We start from the raw sequence: 23,771 nt of genomic DNA on the forward strand, positions 1-23,771 counted from the left end.
AAACCTAAAAATATTTCAAGAAAACAAATAAATTCTTGAAGAAGAGCATGCACAGAACTACTGCCAATATCAAAGAACTACATATAATGAATCTCTTTCATAAGGTTCAAAAAAATCTCCTTTCAGTAGCCACATAACTGGAGGAAGGCTATGAACTGTGGAATTTAACCACTTTTCTCTGTTTCCCAAAAAAAGAATAGCAATCTTTGCGACTGGTCAAATCTTGTATCCTTATGCATCCTTGGTAGTAGTGGTTATAAAATATTGCCACGGATGTCTTTGTCCACAACTTGCTAATATGCAGCACTTCATCTATAATCTTCAGAAGGTAAAGCTGACTTTCCTGGTACTTGGAAGTTACTTGTGAACTCCAACCCTTCCTTCCTCCTGCCAGTGTTTTTTGCATTAAGGCACAGCCCTAAGAAATCACATCTGGCAGCTTTCCTTGAAATGCTTAGAGTCAAGTGGCTACAAAGGATCTCTTCAATTTAACAAGTACTATCCCACTCAAACAGTGGGAAGTGCTGGAGGTGAACCATGCAGTTAAGAAAGCAGGAAATGCATTAAACAAATAAATAACACTTTTTGCTCTCACCACTAATAATACTGGCTTCCAAATGCCTGATAGGACACCACAACGCAGTCTTTGTTCAGATCTGAGCAGAAACTGCTACTCCTTAAGTATTTCACACTGTCAGTGCAGGAGAACAATGCAAAAAGACTCACCCATGCCAAATAAATACAAACCAGCATGCTCAGACACTGGATTTGTCACAGGAATGGTTAGGAAAAAAGCAGGCAGGAAATACATTCCAAGAAAAGCCAACAAGGATTTTCAACACTGCTTCTTCCCTGAGCACTGCAGCATTAAAACAGGCTTGCATAATGGAATGGGAAATGGGAATTTGAAAGCTCCTGGGGTTACATAGTAACACTTAGATTTGTTTTAATGATTGACATAACAGATTGAAATTGGGAAGATATTCCTTTCATGACAGTATTACTTCATTTCATATTCAACAGACAGCAGTGAGAATACTTGCTAAAACAATACAAAAAGGTAAGGTGACTTTCTTGTCCAGAACTGAAAAAACAAAAGTGAAATGAAATCAGAGAAACAAGATAAAACTTAATGGAAATGTGATTATGGCTTTGTCTAATTTGCAACTTTCATCAAATACTGAAATATTTGTAAAAACAATGAAAGACAGATCTAGACACAGTAAAATCAATTACAGAAATGCATCACTCTGTGCCATTCTAGTACAATGCTGCAAGGGGTTTATTTATACACCATGACAGTACACACATGATAATTTTGCTAAATCAAATTGTTACATTCAAGCATATTTGAGTCAAATGTGTAGCCTCACATCTTTCATGCTCACCAAGCTGGCTTTGATTATTCCCATTAGAGATAATTATTTATAAAATTTTGTGTCTGTTGAGCATACAATGTATAAAAATAGATACACTAACTAGAAACAATTCTAATTTATATTCTGTTCAATTCTTTTGGTTTACATTTGCTGTGTTCCAAATGGCCAACATATTTCTTTTCATTAATTAATTCAATCACTCTTGCTTTTGTTTTCTGGTTTAGCTAAACAAAGTCTAAAAAGTTTCTATTGTTGCTGTTGCTGTGTTTCCAAAAACAAACATCCTGTGGTATGTCTGATTTACTACATATTTGGCTATTTTTTGTGCACTTTCTGTCAGTGTTCGGTCTGCTATCATGCACTGTTCTTTCTGGCATCAAATGTCTGAATTTCCTTCCTAGATTCTCTGGTATTGGTTCACAGCATACTTAATTTGATCATGATACAAACAGAAATATTAAATGTGTATATTACACATACCATATTAAGCTTGCAGAAAAGGCTGGGGTAAATATGTTTCAGAAATGTTTACTTTCTTTACCTAATTTATTTTAAAAATGCATTTCTTTAGCTTTGTTTGTGCCTATTTGGTGTACACGTTCCATAAATACTTTTGTAAATGCTCTTCACTGAGTAGTAACAACCACTAATTTTGATCAGATACTCTTTTAGTAGCAGGAAATACAGTCCATATTCATATACCATTGTTAATCCACACTTAATTTGCCATTGTTGCTAGCTTATGATCCACTTATTTATGCCACAATGCAGTCAGTGCCTCGTGACCTAGACTGGACTGAAGTTGTGAGTGAAAGTAGATGAACCAATGTCTGCACAAACAGATCTTGCTTTATGGCAAAAATTATCCAGTCAGAAAGCAAAGCAGTGGAAAATAATTGTTACCTACCATTTGTGAACCATTTGCAGGTGAAGTTATTCCCTGAAGAAATTAACGTATCCTTCAAGACAACAATTATGAGAGATAAATAGGATCTGTTAGTACAATTCACATCAGGGAGGAATCACAGCGAACAAAGAGACAGAATCAGGTGGGAATCCTGCAGGCTGCTTTTTAGCTCTTCAAATGGGGTTTAAATTAGATATAAGTAGGTAATGTATTTTATATCTAGGATCAGAATTCACATAAACCAATGTTTATGAGTGAAAAATTAAATTAATCAGTCTGTTGAAATGTTTTCCTGTTCTTCTGTGCAGCAAACAGACGCTTGATGTAAAATATTCTTTTTACAAGCAAAAGTGACATTCAGTTAAAAAATGAGAATTCTTTGTAGTATTCTTCTGGAAGAGTTTACTGAAGAATCCTTGTTTTTTATGGGAAGTAATTTATTACGTGTCTGTTTTTAGGGCAACTTAGCAACAATTGCAGAGGTAAAAAACCCTGGCATTTTAAGCCAACAAATACACAGATTTTTCAGAAATTGAGTGTAAACACTTCTAAGGTCACTTTCAACAGAAGATACATTGGTTAGACACACAAAAAGAAAGGAAAAAAACCCTAAAAATATTAATATGTCTGTAGTTGGCTTTCATAACAAACATCAGGGATTTTTTTGTTACATAAAACTGTCTGTCTAGAATAATTTCCTTAGGTTTTTGGGAATGCAGAGCACTGGAATTCATGTTGTTCAGCACATCACTGTTTTTGAAAGCCATACAAACTGCATATATTGACTCTGTATATTGACATTGTAACTTTCTAAGTTTAATACTTTGCAGTGGGAACTGACCATTTCAGCATTTACCAAAAAAAAAAAAAAAAAGATTTCTTATCTGTATGAAATCTTATTTCAGTTATTCCAAAATATGTTACAAACTTTTACTTCAACTGGAAAATGGTACTTCTCTCTAACATTGTTATCCCTCAACTGAAGGGAAAAAAAAAAAGAACAGGTAAGAAGTCCATGGAAATTAGAGATAAAAACTACATTTATAATAGAAATGATAGTTGCCCTGAGGAGATGTTTAAAGAGTGAAGTCAGTTTTTGAAAAGCACTTTGAAGAGCATTTTGTTGTTAAGAGGATTGTCAGAATGCAAATGTAGTGATAAGGCATGTAATGTATATGCTCTTCTGCCAACAAAGGAGGATATTTATGATTTATCACACATAAAAATATTCACCTGTCTGAACAAAAAACTGGTTTTGTTTTTCTTTAATAATGCCCTGTAGGCAACCTGGGAATGATAAGATATATTGCAATGCTCAATGGCAAGCCTGTGATTCCACTGTTCAAGGGAAGAACTCCAGTTCAATAAAAAATGCTCAGAACAACCTGGAACAGCACGCCCCACCACACTGCAAAGCACAGTGACACTTGCAAAAGAGAAAGTAAATCCTGCACCCATTTCCTGCAGAAAGCAGTTCCCTCACTGACCACACCACTGCACTAACAAGGCTGCTCGCAGCCAGGACTGGACATAACAGGTGCAAATCAGGCTGACTCCCACAAAGGGAATTATCCAGCCTTTGGTGGCAGCATGTACCAAGAACACAGAAGAGCTATGCAGGAGCAATGCTTGTCTCTCAAGAACTGTGTGAGCGGTTCACTGCTACCCTTAGACAGCAAGGGAAAGCTCAGCCCAAAGTGCCTGAAGGCATAACGCAAGCAGTGGGTGGGAGGAGTAATAAAACTTTTTCCTTCTTCCTTGTTTATCTTGTCAAAAAACCCAGATAACGCTCAGAGCATACACACGCTTCTCCCCTGGGCTATACAGGAGTAGAACCATATCAGGGCAGCACTGCAGCACAGACTGGTGATGCTGCAGAGCATAGAATGAATTTGGGGAATCCCAGACCAACAGGCATATGTGGCCTCTGGGACACAAGGTAATAATACAGCAGTTTACCTGGTGTAAAGTGAGTCTATCTTCCCTTTCCTGAGATGGAGAATCAAAATGCGACGCTGGTCTCAAACCTTAACTAGCTAAAAAGCACTGAATTAAGCTGACATTAACTTCTGATGACAAACTGATAAAGAAGCTAAATGCTTACTGTGAACTGTAATCTTCTCTTGCATGTATTCGGATTTGGCAGCTTTTTTGTACGGAAAAATGTCGCAGACATCTTTTCATTAAAAATCCTTTCTTAGGATTTTTGTTCCTGAGAAGCTGAGAGGCTTCAGGAACAAAATGTAAGCAATGGTTATCTGCTGCTGTGGAATGCAACAGGTGCATCTGTGATTGGCCCATGCTGGATGTTTACAATTAACGGCCAACCACAGCCCAGTTAGCTTGGGCTCTCTGTCCGAGACACAAACCTTTGTTATTCATTCCTTTCTATTCTTAGCTTAGCTAGCCTTCTGAGATGAAACTTTTCCTTCCATTCTTTTTAGCATAGTTTTAATGTAATATATATCATAAAATAATAAATCAAGCCTTCTGAACATGGACTCAACATTCTCGTCTCCTCCCTCACCTGAAAACCCCTGTGAACCCCGTCACAGAGAAACACGGCATGGCTTACCATATCATACACTTCTCATTCAAGAGAACTGTAAAACACTAATGCATAAAAAAAATCAATGTTCCCAGATTTACTCTTCCGAAATCTTAGGTGCAGTTTGCCCAAGACAAGTAAATTAGCAACATATGAAGCTGTAATATTTCAGTAAACCAGAAGTGAATAATTGTGATACCTTTTATACTTTATTAATTTCTGTTGTTGCTAAATCATAACAAACAGGATTTTTATTACCTTTTCCCCACAGACAATGTGAAATAGTATTTTAATTCTCCACTGAGATTCTACCTCCAGTTACATAATTTTCAAGTCAATTATCCTGCAGTAAAATATTTTCATAAAATCACAATTAAAAATGTTTTCTATAGAAATCTATGCTTAAAACACATCCTAAATGGAATTATAAAAATCAATCAAAATTTTTGTCTGACAGTCAATATTTATAGGTTCTATTGAATTCTTGGGCTGTGCAGAAAGAGTTAATTAACATTCCTATCTTTAACACATGGTTCATGAATGAGGGATGTGCTGCCTACAAAGAGCTGGTAGAGGTGGCTAACTAGTGAAACATATCACTCAGATAAATTTGATTTCTTGTTTTGCAATATTTTATAAAATTTCTGCATAGAAGAAAGACTGAAGGGAAATACAGGGGAAAATGAAAAGTGAATACAAAGTAAAAATCTTGCTATGAAAATATTCCGTTAAAGTACTGTGACAAGTGTTGCTTTTTTTTAAGAATTAAGGCTAAATCTTACTTTTCTTGTTCACAGAATCAGTTAAATGGTGTTCACGAGAATTATACGATTGGATTCAGTCAAAGTACAGGCTGTGACACTTCAGTTGTTCTTAGGAACAAAAAGTGCCATTTAACTCTGTTACTGTATCCAGTGCCCTCATTGTTAAGGACTAGTGAGGGAAGAGAAAATCCTCAGAGTTTTGATGTATTCAAACATATTATCTGAAAAAAAAAAAGAACAAAAAGCCATTTAAGCCTTCTCTCAGTATATGTCAGGAAGATTTCAATGATGAACCAGCATTCACAATAATTTCTACACTGTTCAACTTCAATATGTCTGGATAAAGGAAGTGTATACGATCTCCTCACCTTCAGAAATGTAAATTTGGAACTGTCCTTGTACAAAAGGTATTTGATCATCCACACTGTTTGTCTTCAGCACATGCTTTTGTATCCAAGCCTGCTCCCATGGTAATCAACAGAAATTAGCCAGTGACTCAAAAGACAATGCAGGTCTTCACGACATTTTTGGACAGACATCTTTTACTTAAATCCAGAATTTGTCTAGACCTTAATCCTAATGATATGCATTTTTACTATGTGATTCTCTAGCATTATTTACATTCTCAAATTAAAACTAAAATTTCTGTAAAATGAAAGCATTTCTGTGTTAGCTAATAATAGTCTGTCAATAAACACCAGAGAACTTTAAATTGATATAATTTGTTTTATATGCTGCTCATTGAGTATTTTGTGAATTGTGTTCTTTGAATTGATGCCTATGCCTCAGAGTATAAAAAGCTTAGCAAATGGCACACTTATTCAAGCAATGTACAGCTCTTTTTGCTGTTTTTAACATGTGTGTGCCCTCTTGATGACTTTAGCCTTTCTGATACTAACAAGTGAATTTAGGATTTATAGTTGAGAAACAGCATGGTTGCTTCTGCTGTCAGTCTTTATTCATTACTCTAATAATAGGAGGTGTAATAAACAGCATGGATTTACAACTGCACATTTTAATTATTGTTTCTGAAGGTCTCCATAATCAAGAGAGGTGATCACTTCTCCTTGCTGCTTTGGCATTTCCTCCTCCAGTGCCAGACACTACCCAGTTATTCAGCAAGCAGACAGCTTTGCTCTTTTCATCACTGACTCGTGAAAGACCTGACAGTGTGTTAAGGCCATCTCAGCTTCAGTCTAACAATCTGATTTGTTGGCTTAGTAGATTTAGTGCATCTTGATTTTCCTGATAAATTCCATGTGAAACCCAATACCAGCTACCCTGACAACATCTTTATCTACATCAGTAAGCTCATACTGGTCAAGATGCTAAAAGAAAGAGATGTATATAAATCTGAGAATTCTCTAATGAAAGCATAAGAGTTTTACAGGTTTCACATGCACAATTTGTTAATCCACAGATAAAGTGCAGCTAAACTCAGAAGTGCTATTTTGCTTTTGGACAGTCTTTGTTAATCTTAAAGATATTCAATAATTGTATCTTGTTAGCATGTGTTTGCTACAAGAACAAATAAAAAGTCCTTATAACGACTGTGAATGTAATTGCAAAACACTAAAAAGAGATACTTTAATAATCAACTGCTACACAAAAAAAAAAAAAACCAAAACAAGCACAGACTTGAATTATAGAACAGGTATAAATTAAGTGTTGTGTAGAAAACAACTTGATTTCCTGGGGCAAACAGTGTATCAGATGTTTGCCCCCCAGAAAATTGTCACTTTTGCAGCAAGTTCCTAAATTGTAAGGCAATTTAAAATGTGACTCTCCTGTTTACTTACTGAAAGTTCCAGTTTTCCTCTATTCCAGTTAAATAACAATTACATTTCTTCACATGGTTTATAAAGACCAGAAATACACTTTATGGTAACTGCAAATCCATGTAATCCTGTCTATGCATTTTGTATTTGTGAATTATCAAAGTCTGGCCAACAGTGCACTTCATGATGTAACCTGTCATACACTGTGCTTTCCTACCCAAGAACACACACAGTACAATTTCAATTTCTTTTACATTTAATTGGTAACCAGAAACTATTTTCAGTACTTCAAATGCACATTTCTTAGAAAATTATGGTATATAGCAGGATTCCACTTGGATAAAACCACTTAAATTTACTCTAAAATCCATAAATAAAACCTAGGAATAGCTATCACTCCTAGTAATTAGTTGAAATACTTCACCATGTGGACAAGTGTATTCCTGGTCCAAGGTCCACCTGTGGAACAGAAACCACAGGACACTGCAGACCTGTTGATGACAGTCAGAAGTGACTGAAGTCACAGACCAAACTGACTGAACACATTTGCTCAAAGGATTTCAATAATGGTATCAGAAGAAATCTTTCAATGTTTGGCACACCTATTCTAAGGGTTCTGTGGCCTTTTAGCATAAAGCAGAGACTAGAATGTCATTCTCTTGTGATTTCATTAACAGCATCACTGTGAATGTGAGACAAGTGTCTATTTGTTTCCAGTTTGATACAGACATGGCAAACAGCCTTGAAGGGAATGTAGGTTTATACTGGGAAGATTGGTGAACAACAGCATGTTTTAGCAGTTGGAGGTCAGTCTTCATTATGTTGGTGGGTTTCCTTAGACGTCTGAGTTTCATGATAATGTGCTCTGGAATTCCTGTGAAGAAAATGCTTTGGAGCTCTTGAATTGAGAAAGACTTGTGAAGAGAAGATATTGTGTACAGTAATTTTTAATAGCCTATGCCTCTCAGGATGTCTGGTGCTTACTAATCTTTCTGATCATCAGGAATTAATTTCAGGCAGAAAGCAACAAGAAGCATAACTGTGGTATAGCTTCTCTGAGGCATCCTAAATCTCAGAAGGATTTTGCTCTATCTCAAAGTGCACTGAAATACAACATTGACAGAGATAACAAGCAGGGATAAGCAAATTCAAAGAAACCATCTTATTCAGCAGTTGCCTGGAGATACAGGATATAGACCTACCAATCTGAGTTGGTTATTTCAGACAGGGAGAGAACTGCAGCTGGATTCCCAGAGAATTAGGCCATGCTCCCATCTGGCAGGATTTTGGAATTCAAATTTTGAATGGATTTCAGAAACTTAGGGAGCTAAAGTACAGTTCTAAAGGTTAGGTGGCTGGCTTAAGTGTCTGGACAACTGTACCTCAGTTCTAATTTGCTTACAAATACTGAAAATTCTTCATGGCCCACAGCCTAGCATGAATTCTCCTCTTTTTAGTGCACTAGGCTACATATCAGGAAGAAGAGATATCAGTGAGAATGCTAAAATGCATGGGATAAAGAGATTTAAAGATGCTAACAATGCTGGGTATTCAGTTACTTCCCAGGGAAAGTCTCAAGCACCACACCAAGTTGGCTAGTTCACACATAAGCAGGGAGGACTTCCTTGGTGCCAATCCTGTTTTACCACTTGCCCTTAGTACCAGTAATATTTGGCAATATAAAGACACACTCAGGATAGTTTTTAGGAAAGAAGTAAACATAAGCCAGTAAGTACTCCAGTCATTTAAAAGACATATTGCTGCCACAAAGACAAATATATTTCACATGCTTCCCTGTTCACATTTTATGCCATCACAGGACATAGAGTTTCAAGATTTTAAGCCCACCAAGACATAGCAAAAGCATGTTAACTCTGAACAGATATCAAGCACTTTAACAGTAATGAATAATGTCAATGAAGAGGATAACTTACCATAAAACATACCTAATATTTAATCAGAAAAAAACCCTTGAAACTAAAATCCCAGGAACTAAAACAGCACAACATTTTTTGTGGTGTGATGTTACAAGTGAGAAATGAGACCTAGAATCACAGAATGGGGTGACTTGGAAGGGACCACGAAGATCATCTAGTTCCAACCCCCTGACTAGGGCAGGGACACGCTCTACTAGACCAGGTCTTAGAGTCCTATCCAACTTGAGCTTGAACACTCCCTGGGATGAGGAGTCCATAACTTCTCTGGCATCCTGTTCCAGCGCCTCATCAGTTTTTCCTAACATCTAACCTAAACCTACCCTCCTTCAGTTTGAGACCATTCCCCCTTGTCCTTCTCCTCAGGGCTCATCTCAATCCATTCTCTGCCCAGCCTGTGTTTGTGCTCGGGATTGCCCCAAACCAGGTCCAAGACCTTCGACTCAGCCTTGTTGAACTTCATGAGGTTCTTGCAGGCCCATCTCTCACACCTGTCCAGGTTCCTCTGGATGGCATCCCTTCCCTCCAGCACACTGACCACACCACACAGCTTGGTGTCACCTGCAAACTTGCTGAGATGCACTCCATCCCACTGTCCATGTCTCCAGCAAGGATGTTAAACTGCACCAGCCCCTGAGGAACCCCATTCCACCTGCCCAGTTACAGTTGTCACAAAAATAGGCTTGCAGATTTTAGGGCTGCACTGACCTGTAGAATATTAATGTTGCACACACACCCTGCATATACTCTTATTCCTCCATCTAAGAACAAGTTTCAACCCTAAGAAAGATGACTAAAACACTGAACCTGTTAGGGAATGCATTGCTGTGCCACAAACAGAATCAGGCAAATGCCTGATGGAAAGCAGGTATCTCCTCTGTTCCTTAGGGAGCACAGCAAAATAATGGTCTGTCACACTGAAAGAAAATGGAGATTCTTTCCTATCAAAAGACTTCTTCATATTTAGGATACAGTTTTCTTTATGGGAGAACTTCTGGCAATAACCATGAGGAAAAGTGGTTTTATTCATCTTGATTACTGTCAGGGATTTTTCCACTGTGTAAACAATAACTCATAGGTATTCAGGCACCCAGAGCTTTGAAACAGCTTTGAGAGCAGACAGCAACTAACTTTGCTTGCATCCAAACTCATCATATAAACCTCTTGATAGTTATTATTCTAAGAAGCACATTGCCTGGTTTTGCCTGCATAGACTACAAAGTGCATGAAAAGTACTGAAAGAGCCTGAGAAGCTGCTGGGGGAGGGAATGCAAATTTATTCAGACCCTTTTAAAACAGTAGACAAGCACTAGTGCTAATCCTAGAGATGTGCTTGTTTTTCTAAACTGTTGCAAATGTTCTCTTAAGATAGTAATAAAAATTCATCTTTGAATTTACCTAGCATCACACACATATCACATAAAATTAACACTAGAGTCTGTATACCCTTTGCAACTTCAACTGTTTTCAGATTAAACCAGACAGGGCTTGCTCAAATGAATATTTTTGGGCCATAAAAAGGTACTTTCAAGCCCTTGTTTTCAGGGGAAAACTATGCTTGCTTTGTTTAAACATAATATATTCCCGGTTTTTAGAATTTGGTCCAAAAAAGAAGAGACTCATAACAGAAAAAAGGCAATTTCTTCCCCAAGTATACTTTTTCAACAGCACATAAGATAGGGATGACAACACTAACACTTCAGTAACAATTAGTCATCCTGTCTTAGCAGAACAAAATATAACAAAATCTATTTGTCTAGGATTTTTGTTCACCTTTTTTCTTTTTAACATCACGTACTTTACAGTGCCTTTTTATATCAGATATTATTGGTTTCTTCCTTCCAGATGCTTAGAGGTTAGGAAACGATTTTCTTTCTTTTGATTCCTCTCCTGGGAAAAAATTCAGCAGCTTGTTAGTTTCCTCAGTACTCTCTGTATAACAAAAGGTAGCATATAGGGAAGCCCTCGTTTTCCTCTTAGCTCTACTGCTCCAGACCAGCAGCTTCGATTAATTTCCTTGGGCACTGAAGATGTTAAGCAGCTCTAGGGATTGAATATACTCAGACCAAACAAATATCAGAATCTCCTACTGGAACCATGGACTTAAGGACTGGAGTTCTAAAACAGATAGCAGTGATTTTAGACAGATATAAAAACAAAATATTTCTTCCAAGTGAATGAATATATCAAGAAAGATAAGGCATGTTAGAAAATTACCTAACTTCTCTTTTCTTGAGTGGTCATGTCCACAGGCTCTCATAATATAACAAAGTGCATCAGAGTAAAAGCCATTCCACATCTCAGTCTCATTACTGTCATTATACAATTAATACAAAAATATTTTTGTTATTCTTATCTTCCATGTGTATCCTCCTTTCTTCTTTCCCCCCTTTTTCTTTAATGCTGTATTTTATTACTTATTTGTTGTCCTTTTTTTCTGTGCACTAGTAGTTAATTATATTTTACATATGCTACAAAATTCTAGTAAAAGCACTAGGACTTAGAAAACAAACTTTTTTCTTTTTTAATTGATGGAAGATCTGCAAGTTTAATTAGGCAACCCATTGAGATAAATGCATCAACAAATAAATTTCCCACTCATGAACACAGCACAGCTAAAAAGAAACTGCCTGGGAAGTTTTAATTCATTTGGGTACCAAAGTATTTATACCCAACAGATTTGGGCCAGATAATAGCTTTCCAACACAACCCCAAGATTACAGACTGAACCCCAGCAGGGCAGCTGATTCTTAAGCACTGGGAAATCTCCCACAGGATTAGAGCACACATATTTTACTTTCAGAGTGACAGGCAAGCAAGTGCACGCCAGGAAAATGCCTGAATGAAGAAGGGGTCGATATAAAACTGTCCTCTGCAGGTAGCCACTACTTAGGCTCTTCTATAAATAAGCTGGTCCTGATGACCAGAAGAAGATGCAGTACAGAGATCCTATTAGCCTCTGCCACAGCATATGGCACAGCACATGCCACAGTTGAGATGGCCACAATACACAGAGTACCCTCATACAATTTCAGAGGCTTTAAGCATTCGCCCCCACAGAGGAACACCATACCCCATCAGAAGGCTTCAGGCACATGCCCATGCAGACTGACAACACTTCAGAAGGCTGCAAACATCTGCTCTTCTTGTCCTTTAGCCCAACCTTTTATACCCCTGATGTTGATGCAGTGCACCTGTGTGCCCTCTGCTCCCTTTGGTGGTTGCTCAGTGCCCCTGGGCACTCCAGGGCTCGTTGCTGTCAATGCTGCTCACCTGCTTTCCACAGCTGCAGCCCATTGGGAATGAGCCTTGGCCCCAGCCCCACTCCCAGTTACCACAAACTGAGTGCCTACAAGCCTCTTGTTTACAGTGCAGGGGTTTTTTTGTTGATACTCTGCACCATCTGAATCCAGAAAAGAAAAATTGAGCCTAGTCTGAGACTGCTGATGCCAGCCACAGGTAAAAATTGAGGTTATCTTGAGATTAGAAGTATCAAGAGAAAGAATATACAAGCATAATACCTTAAAAAGAAGAAATATAAATGCTATTTAAAATAATAATCACATTTATAATGTAACATTTATAGCTAAGTCAGATGTTCAACATTAATAAATGACATAAGGAAGCAATCATATTTAAAAGGAGATACTTATTTCTGAAGATTCAAAGAAGCATTGCACTTTTTTTCTTTTGCATCTGAAAAGCAAACATTTTACTTGAGGAATCAATAAAAAATAACAGAATAAAAGGGAGGAAACAGCACTATCAGTTCAGAATTTCCAATCTCTTTGCAATTTGCTTCCACTTAAAAACAAGGCTGGTTCTTCAGGGCAATAACTGCATAGCATCTCGGGGACTTCACAGGATCAAATAACTTCACAAGTCCAGACCAGGCAATGTTTTCCTGCAAATGACACATGACTGAAGTGCATAAAAATTTGTTTGACTTATAAGCTAAAATATTGTAATAAGTCCACATTTTGAAATACAAAATTGAAAATAAATAGAATGATCCTAATGCAAAGCAGGAAAACCACTTATATAATAAGAAAATGGGGGAAAGTTTGTGGTGAAAAAAGGACGCCCATAAAAGGATCAATTTTAAAGTAATTTAATTCTTTCTCGTGCTATCAAGTGATAGCTTCCCACCTGCTTCATCAATAAAGCTCTGCTTCTTGGTTGAATTAGAGCAAAGAAATTAAGGATCACATCATACTCATTTTATGTTGCACATTCTACTGCTGAAGCTAAGTAACTGACTTTTCAAATGAATCAGGCTGGCTGGATCTGGTCATCATGCTGCATTTGGCTTTTATAACTTTTATTTTTCTTCCTAAACACATTTTGTGAATCATTCAATACAAGACAAAATCCATGCATAAATTACATTTAGAAAAGGTGAATTAGTGCTATATGCAGCACGTTTGATCTCCCACCTTGGAAATGATACATATTTCTATGCAATTTTTAACCAGTTGGCATTTGGGAAAATACATCATTATTTAACTATTTCAGATTGCCTCTCTGTAACAATACCAGTTAGAACAAAGGCATACATTTACTACAATTCAATTGTTCCAAGTGCACCGTGACACAGAATAAAGTGAGTTTTCACTTATGATAAAATGGAGTTGTTAAAATGAAAGGTTTATAGGGGAAAACCACAGCTATTCAAATGAATGAGTTTAAACTTTATTTTAAAATTTCACTTTGACCATGGCCCAGAACAGAAGCTGGAAGATACTGCCATTTCCTCTTCTGAAATTATTAGTTGTGTGAAAAATGTTTACTGGTGCAGAAAAAGTATTACCAGTGCTTTCAAGTTAACCAGGCCAAGCTCCAAATCAGTGTTAGAAGAAACAGTGTAATAAGGGAAATCATTGTGGAGCAAATGTAGTAGCATTTGCTTATTATATCCCAGATCTATACTTGTAAAATATATCCAGGCTGTATGTTAGTCAAATGTACCTCAGCTGACCCATACAGTTAGAAAAAGCACACTCTCTCTCTCTCATTATTGATCTTAATTAAGAAACAGTAAAAGAAAGTCATAAACATTTTGGATTTAATTCAAAATTTTTTTCAAATATGTTCCAAAGCACATTAATTGAAAGTTCGAGTATTAACAGCACAGTATTTGTTTAGCATTTCCAAAAATTTTAGATTATTAAATATCTCATTATGGTGTATAAAATGAGATTTGATACATCTTTAATTAATTGATTTTTTACTATCTATTGACTAGTAATTACCATATAATTAAAAGAGCATAAACTTTACTGTTGCTGCTTTGTTGAAAATAAAAACATCTGCTGGGCATATGTTTATACTAAATGGAATGAATGCTTATACTTTTGCAAATATGATGAGAATAATAATTCTGCAACAGAGACTTTTTGTCTGCACAGTAATAAATTGACTGAAATGGCCTCATTTCTGTGATGTAGCCTTTAGGTATCATAAAAGAGAATGCAAAAATACCTGCTCCTTGAGGTAGCAAAGACGATCCAGAAGTATCAAAACTTCTATGCAAGGAGCCAGAACAACCTTCAACTGAAAGAAAGATTAGATGCTACAATCCTTTTGGGAAAGACAGGCAATACACTTCCAAATGGCTACATTTCCTCACAAGAATTCCAGGAAGGTAAATCATTTTTTAGGGGTTCTGTTGTATAAATGTCACCTTGCTAGTTCTCCCTATGGGATGGCCATCTTCAAAACAGTTTATATTAAAGATCAAAAATACATGGAATGCCATAAAGTCAGGGAACTATGTTATTTAGTTGTTTTTCAGACATTGTCCAACAAGAAAATAATATTAAATGTAGCAGAACAATTTTAAAGAGGGAAATAATGAATTTCAATAAAAAGAGTTTTTTATGAAATAACGGCATGGAGACCAGTCTAGATTTAAAAGGAGACTGACATTCCATTTTCCAGTGCAATAATCCCTCTTGAAAAAGAATCTACCATGTGTTCACTTTATTACTTTACTTACACCTAATATAGTTCTGGAATAGGATATGCTCCAAAGTATGGAAGGGGGAACTGCTTTGTTTTTTGAGATTGCATACCACAGTGTGAGACAGTCCACCTCCACATAAAAATTAACAGGGTTTTGTTCTAGACTAGAACATATATATGCAAGGTAGTAGTAATAATCCTACAACTTTTACCATATTAAATGCTTCAAGCTCATTCATTCTGTCCTTGTACTTTTCATAGTAATCCATTATACAGCTGTCTGGGAGCTGCAAGGGATTAAAAAAAGAGATATCAGAGTTATTGTTGTTACTTCTTCAAGGGAACTTCAGAATTAAATATTGTCGCACTACAAAATGAAATCTGTGTTTCATTTTTTAAATTAACACTTTGCTAATATTTATAATAATTTTACAACAGCAGTTTCTCAGTTTTTATTTAGAGTAACTGTTCTTCACACAGCATTTTCCACTGACATGAAATACTGAGATATATCCATTATTCAGAAAACTCCAGTCATCCTTAAATGAGAATTACACAGTGAAGTGGAGAGTAGCCAGCACTGCTGCTATGACTGTAAATGCCACAATTTGGGGCTGAATTTCATACACAGACAGTCCAGGAACTTGACCAAGCCTTTTTAGCCCTTGCTGGCCAGTGCAGCAGAGCAGCTGCGACCATGAGTGCTCTTCATAAAGCATGTTCTCTAAAGGGCAGCCAGACCACCACATCTCCTGGCTTTTGAAGGTCATGATGTGTCTGCTCTGCTGGCCACAGTCCTGGACACTGAACAACACACTTGAGCTGGCCAAAGAAGTGGGAGGTAGGATTGCAGCATTATTGCTGATGGAGGCCGCTGGGAAGAGCAGAGCTGGAAGAGCCTGATGCAGTACTGGGAGTTTTGCAGGATGGCTGTTCTGTCACGGCTATGGAATGAGGGAGTCCAAACTTAGCAGAAAAGTAACAGCTCTGACAGACATGGAGATGCACTGAGGGACATGGCTTAGTGGTGGACTTACAGTGCTGAGTTAACAGTTGGAATTGCTGCTCTTAAAAGTCCTTTTCAGCCTAAATGGTTCTATGACAAAGGACTAGGAAAGCTGAAGTGATAATAAATTTTTGCACATTTTGTTAGAAGAATCAGATGATCTGAGAGCATGTAGCTAATACAGTTGTAAAGAAGTAAAATCTTTGTCTAAAATAGGGAAACAAACCAGGAAACATTTAAAAATATATAAGTTTTCAAATCAGGTGAGTATTATAAACTTTATCCTGGGACAGCCAAGAAGGGATTGAAGTGGCCTCAGAACTATTAATCATTGTCACTGAGAAGTTCTCAAAGAGAATATGTCAGACAGATAGCAGATATATATGTCTATTATAGAGCAGACACTTCAGATCCAATGCACTGATGAAAAAATGGAACAAATAGAGAATTAAACCAGTGAAAGATGAGCAAATGAGTAATAACACAAATTCATCAAGAATAAATCACAAGTCAGTCTACTTCACTTTTAAGGAGGGTAAAAGGATTCATGACACACAAAAACAACTGGTTCTCATATATTTTGACTTCAAAAAGATTTTTGATAACATTTCCCATATAATTTTATAAGCAAATTTGGGAAACAAACTTCAGTATAAAGTACAAAAAAGTCAACAAGACTGTTTGAACGACCATAACCAGAATGTGGTTCTTAATGAGTCTTTGAGCAACTGGAACGACCTGCTGACTGGAGGTCCATTAAGGAATGCAATATTTTCATTAAGAATTCAGACAATAGAACAGAAACCACATTAGCTAAGTCTGCAAATGTGCAACAGGAAGGCATTGCCAGAACTTAAAATAACTTTCGTAAACTGGAGCACTGCTTTGTGCAGAAGTTTGAAATGCTGTGCAGAAAAGCAGAAGGCAGAAATAATCAGCTGTTCAGGATGGGGAGCACCAAAGGACAGTCTGGAAGATAGAGCAGATCATAAGCTGAGTGCGAGTCACAGTTGTGCTACTGCAAAAAAAAAATCCAAAAAAAACCCAATCACCATTCTGTGACATGTATGGGAGAACAGCCTGCAAAGTGCAGGAAGTAATCCTTCAACTCTGGCAGTGGAAAAGCTCTAGCTGGAACACTGCATCCATTTTTGGGCATCAGATTTCAAAGAAAGAAATGAACTGTCTGAAAAAGCCCTGAGAGGGAAAATAGATCAGAGATCTAGAAAACATGACCTATGAAAAAAGACTCAGAGAACTGGAACTGATAAGGCTAAATGAGACAAAATTGAGAATGGGGATAATAACAGTTCTTACAAGGCTATCACCAAGAAGTTGGGAACAGTTTGTTCACTGTGTCTGTAGTGGATAGGGCATGAACTAATGGGCTTGGATTGCAGTGAAAAAAACCCCAAACAAACCAGTCAGCCAAAAACATGAAGAAACATTTTCTCTTAGAGGTTAATTAAGGACTGGCAAGGTTGTCAGTCTCAATCACAAGAAGCTTTTAAAAGATCCAACAAATACTATTTTCAGGAATTATGCATAATTCTAACTCTGCTTTAAAACAGAGAGATCAGAAAAAACTTTTGTAGTATTTCAGTCTTATTTTTTTAATTTAGAAAGTACATTCTCCCAGTTGCAAAGGCAAGGCTGAGTAGCTTATCCAGCAGTACTAATGTGGACTAACAAGAATTTTTTTGGTCTTATTGCTATTTTATTTCCTGTGAAGCTGTGCAAATATTTTAGAGTTCTTTTTGTTTTTCTCTTCCCCTCTAAACAGTCAAACCAACTAAAATATACTGGTCATGAAATAAACAAAATAGTTTATTTAACCTCTGCCCTATAAGCTTTTCATTTCAACTGAGTATTAATAGGGTTTTAGTATAATGGATTTTTGAAATTACAGGCTATTTGGAATTAAAATACAAAGATCTATATTTGGAAAAATGTGATCTTGGAACCTTTCTGCTTTTGCTTCCTTTATGTTCTCCATTTTTCAAGATGAAGCATTCAAATTAAAAGAAAACAAGCTGTGAAATGTTTGGCAAATAAAAAGTGGGTCAAAAATGTCTCTTGCACACTGCTGTACTCAAGTATGTGCTTTTCCATTCCTTCCCTGCCTACCACACATTCTGACTGAACACATCTTGCTGCATTGGACATAGACTAGGTACTATTCCAGGCTGTGCCTCACATAGCAGTTTGGTGAGCAAACCAGTTCAATGCAACAGCTCAGCTGGAAAAGAGAGAAAGTGTCCATTGGCTGAAACTGCAACAGCTTTCCACCTGCCTTCGGTAGCTAACACAAACTTCGGCTCTCCTTCTAAGGTGAAGTGGGAGTAGTTTACTCTTGGCATTTTTGAAGAGGAATTGTACTTCCACATGCAAAGCAAGCCCCATTCAGCCACTGAAGTTGTCCAAGCAACTGTTCTCTGTGTTGTCACTCATTTGTGTATCAAAAAAAAATTCTGCATATACATGCATTGAACTTTTTTTCTTACATTTTGATGTTGATACTATAAACATGAAAAAACTCAAATATATACATTTATCTTAATAATGACTCTGCACTCAAAGATCTAGCTTTTGTTACTGACACTGAAGTGACCTTCATTTCATTTTGGCCAGTATTTCCTCCCCGATACAGCTACAATGTCTCCTGGTCTTTATCAGGTTGTAAACAAAAGGGCCTCGTCTCTTTGCATTGTGATGGTGGTGCAAGCTTTGTTTGGAACTGATTTCTTTGTGGATTGACATGGTCACTTCCACAGCCAGAACAAGCAGGACAACCTGGCAAGGTCTCCAGTGACCTACATGTTACAATACCATATAGGTATACCATATATACCTTAAATACCATGAGGTGCAGATGGCACTAAGCATGAGCCATAGGGCTGACTGATCCTTTGTGAATGCAGTGATCTGTTGTGAAAGCAGCAGAGCTCTGAGAGCATGTGAGATACCACACACCTGAGCACAGCCACCTTGGACTGCAGTCCCACAGGCATGCTGATAGAGCACAGGCTGAAAAGATGTTCAGGCACAAGGTGTGGGGCAATTACTGATACCACACTTCATGTTTGTTCAGAGAGGATTTTTTCAGCTCTGTATCCTTTTCTAGACTAAGAGTATTTTCACTGAATCAAAGTCTCTTTTACTGCCCAATGCTGCATATGTCCTCCAGAGAAGAAACAGCTTAAGGATGCTATTCCACAGTCTGTTAGATGCAATTCCTCTTTGCTACCTCAAAGGGACTGCTTCTTCCTGCACTGACTGCACAATTCCATGCTTCCTCTCTCTACTTGCACCAGCACTATCAGGAACACTAACGAGAGAACAAGAGAGCTATAAGGCAATCCTTCTAGCAGAGCAGTGACTTAGATCAGTTCAAAACATTTGGGAGAACATACCTAACAGGAAATTTTATAACTTTTCCATGACTAAGGTAGTTAAAAATAACTAATGTTATATATTGTAAAACAACGTAAAACGGATAATGAAATTACTGAAAGACTTAAGTTTATTTAGAACTTTGTTTAAAATTCACTTCAAATTAATGGAATCTATATTATTTATAATTATACCTAATTGAGATACAAGTCACATCTCTTAAGACTCCTTGTCAGAGTAAAATGCTACAGTGCCATAACTGGGATAATAATTTTTCTATGTGAAAAACAGTTATGCTTAAAAACAGCATTACACTTTATAAAGTGCTATGCAAGTTTAGTACTTCCCTAACTAACAAAGGACACAGGAAGTCTGTGAGATGGAATTCCTCTGTCCAAGAAAACAGTGAAGAAAGTCAACTCTTCAACAATTGTAAAATGCATTAAGTGTGTAAATCCATGTAGTACTTTCATTTTTTGACTGCTTTGACTGTCTCAGTTAATTGCTGTTTCAGGATTCAGGGGAAAGTGGAGAGCATTGTTTTGGCTTTGGCTCCGTGTTTGCGCAACAGCTGAACACAATAAAACATACCAAATTACAAATATTCTTAGCAAAGACCAACCAGTTTCAGATATTCACTGTCATTTCAAGATATCCACACTGATACTGGTTGTGGGGTAGACATTAAGATAGTAAGAAATCTTAAGCTAAAAGTCCCAATTTCTTGCAAAAATTCTTGTTAGTTCCCACTACAGCTGCATATATTCAGGTTAGCTCATGTCTTAATGTATTACACAATTCCACTACTGACAGTTTCCCAGTCTTAAGTGAGTGGCTTTCCAACACTTTTTAAAGCAAGAGAAAATTAAACCACACAGTAAGCTTCATGCTATCTCCCTTCACTTGCAAACTGCATTTCATGATATTCCATGAGTCACTGCTGAGGAGAATTTACAAGTCAAGGACAGTCTGTAGTAAGGTAAGAGTAACCAATCTCCACTTATCAAATGTAAAAAAACCCCAAACTTGCCTGATAAAAAGTAAGCAATTACTGGGGAAAAAAAAGTATTTTTGCACAAATTCTTATTTCAATATTGAGCTTTAACACTCAAAATTAAATAGTCTGGAGTTTGTAAAAGCACCAAGTCAATAGATTCCAAAGGTTGTCAGACACATATCCAGGCCTTAGCTTTGTGAGCACTTTCTCCATTTAATCAACTTAAGCTAGTCCCCTTGAAAGATCTTTTCCTAATCTACCCCAGTAAGAACAGGACACCAGGAAACCTAAAGAGTTTTGAGTTTTCTTTCTTAAAAACTCTAGAAGTACATAAATACTTATATGAGGACTTTTTGCCTTGGCAATGCTATTTGTAGCACTTATTGCCTTAAGCAGCAATCAGATCTGTTAATAAAGAGGCTTCATTTTAAATGAATTTTCAAAGCAGCTACAAACAGCTGAAACATGTTCCGATCTGAAGAGGAAGGAATTGCTCTTGTTGCTTGAAAGCAAAAAGGCTAACAAGCATCAGAGGGGCCAGCTACTCTAGGAGAGAGCACACGGATGAATGCTCCATTCTCCCAAAAGAGAGTTCTCCATTCACATTAATTAGGTAAAACAGTGAACAAAAGGAAAAAGAAATCTTGGGATAGAAAGAATGTCTCCAGAATCTATGTGACCCTTAACGCTCTGTCTGTACAACACAGAGTCTGTAGGAACAGAGTGAACTATGACAAAGAAAACAACCAGGAACAAAATACTGCTTTGGTATGTATCCAACTACTGCAGCCCTGTGCAGACATCCCTAGATATGGCCCTCTACAAGCACAAAGGAGCAGCCTCCCTTTCACAAGCCCATGGGGCACTTCAACCACACCAGTATCTGCTGGAGGGACAACACAGCAGGGCATAAGCAACCCAGGAGGTTCCTGGAATGCATTGATAGGTACTGCCTCCCATAGAAGGAATGGGGAGCCAATGCTCCCAATTCTCACCAATAAGGAATGCCTGGTGGGGAATGTGAAGCTCAAGGGCAAGCCCTGACTGCAGTGACCATGAAATGGTGGAATTCAAGGTCCTTGGGGCAGCAAGAAGAGCACACAGTAAACTAAATATCCTGGACTTCAGGAGGCCAAACTTCTGGGACCAGCTTGACAGAGTACCATGGCATAGAGCCCTGGAGGGAAAAGAGGCCCATTAAAGCTGGTTAATACTCCAAGCTTAAAGAGGAAGTAAGGCAAAAATACCTGAGGGCAGCAGGGAGGAACAATGATCTTCTAGCCAAACTAAACAGCAAAAGGGAAGGCTATCAAGAGTGGAAGCAAGAGTAAGTAGCCGGGGAGGAACACAGAGATATTGTCCAAGCACCAAGGGATCAGGTTAGGAAAGACAAAGCTCTCATAGAATTAAACTTGACCGACATCAAGAGCAACAAGTAAAGCTTTTATAGGTACATGTGCACACTCTCCAGAACAGGAGACTGGTTACACAGCTTATGGAGAATGCTGAGGTAACAACCTTTTTTTGACTGAGTCTTCACCAGCAAGAGTTTCAGCCACACCACCTGAGCTTCAGAATACAAAGGCAGGGACTGACTAAATGAAGAACTGCTCACTGTAGGAGAAGATGAGGCTCAAGAACATCTTAGGAGCCTGAAGATGCACAAGTCCATAGGACCTGATGAGATACATCTGTAGGCCCTCAAGGAACTGGCAGAAGTTGCTAAGACACTATCCAGCATATTTGAGAAGTCATGTCAGCCTAGTAAAGTTCCCATGGAAAAAGGGGAACATAATCCATAACTCATTTTCAAAAAGGAAAAAACCGAAGGCCTGGGTAACTACAGGTCAGTCAGTCTCACCCTGATGCCTAAGATCATGCATCAGATCCTCCTGAAAACTGTGCTACGACACATAGAAAATAAAGAGGTGATTGGTGACACCAACATGGTCATTGACAGCAAATTGTGCCTTCAAATCTGGTGGCCTTCTATGAAGGGGTTACAGCATTTGTAGATAAGGAAAGAGTAACTGACATCATTACCTGGACCTGTGCAAAACATTTCCCATTATGCCACATGACATCCTCGTCTCTAAACTGGAGACCACTGGGTGGGTAAGGAATTTGCAGAATGGCTGCACTAAAAGAGTTGTGGCCAGCAGGCTAAGAGCGCTGGGGCTGTGCAGCCTGGAGAAATGAAGGCTCCAAGGAAACCTAAAAGCACCTAAAGGGGACCTACAAGACAGGTGGAGAGGCACTTTTCACAAAGGCTTGTAGTGACAGGACAAGGAGAAATGCCTTTCAAATGAATGAGGATAGGTTTAGATTACATAAGGAAGAAATTCTTCACTATGGGGGTGCTGAGACATGGCAGAGGTTGTGCAGAGAAGCTGTGGATGCCCCATCTCTGGCAATGTGCAAAGCCAGGTTGGATGGGGCTTTCAGCAACCAGTGAAAGGTGTCCCTGCCCACAGCAGGGGGGTTGGAACTAGATGATCATTAACATCATTTTATGATCCATGGCTCAGAGAGCAATTCCATTAATTCTGAAGCTATAAGCAATATAACCATACCTGTGAAGCATCATGCTCACTCTACAAGACCTTTCCCTGCCCTCACAGAATGAGAATGTTTTGTCAGAAATTCAGTAGTCATGGTTTAAACCTCATTTTTACTACTGAAGTGATGTGTGAAGGGAATGGTCCTGTACCAAGACAGAAAAAAGGATTTCATTTGCATCTACGTGTTTAATTGACAGACTCTCCCACACTAAAAAAGAAACACCATGGATGGAGGAAATTATTTTGGCTCACTTAATAAGAAACTTCAGCCCTTGAACAGTAATTCTTAACAATGAATGGTGCTAGGTTATTGATAAATGCCTTTTTTTTTTGGTAGAGAAACTGTTATACTATGTTGTCTCACTCTAACTCATTTCTGACTGAGACTCTTTTTATAAAGAGTCTAATTCTTGCTTCACATAAGCAAAAACTTCATATCTATTTCACAAAGGAAAGACACAGAGGGGTTTCTTCACATGAATTATTGGCAGGATTCAAGAACTTATCTTTACTTAAAATCAACAGCCAAAAAAACCTTAG

The 23,771-nt window shown here is 37.7% G+C and overlaps 1 protein-coding gene across 3 annotated transcripts in view; it reads right to left on the minus strand.

Moving 5' to 3' along the window:
• Positions 1-5,137: 5,137 nt before the first annotated feature.
• METTL25 (methyltransferase like 25) overlaps positions 5,138-23,771 on the minus strand; it is a 54,183-nt gene continuing 35,549 nt past the window's right edge. For 2 of the 3 annotated variants that reach the window (XM_058804792.1, XM_058804794.1), the window contains exons 10-12: positions 15,487-15,561; positions 14,792-14,863; positions 10,921-13,214 (exon numbers count right to left, since the gene is read on the minus strand). In XM_058804792.1, the coding sequence (XP_058660775.1) occupies positions 13,116-13,214; positions 14,792-14,863; positions 15,487-15,561 (246 nt within the window). In that variant the 3' untranslated portion in view covers positions 10,921-13,115. Of the gene's footprint in view, positions 5,820-10,920; positions 13,215-14,791; positions 14,864-15,486; positions 15,562-23,771 lie in introns of those variants that run through there. The other variant, XM_058804793.1, reaches the window with a different exon arrangement.

Source organism: Ammospiza caudacuta, chromosome 5, assembly GCF_027887145.1.
Source record: "Ammospiza caudacuta isolate bAmmCau1 chromosome 5, bAmmCau1.pri, whole genome shotgun sequence".
Lineage (NCBI taxonomy): Eukaryota > Metazoa > Chordata > Aves > Passeriformes > Passerellidae > Ammospiza > Ammospiza caudacuta.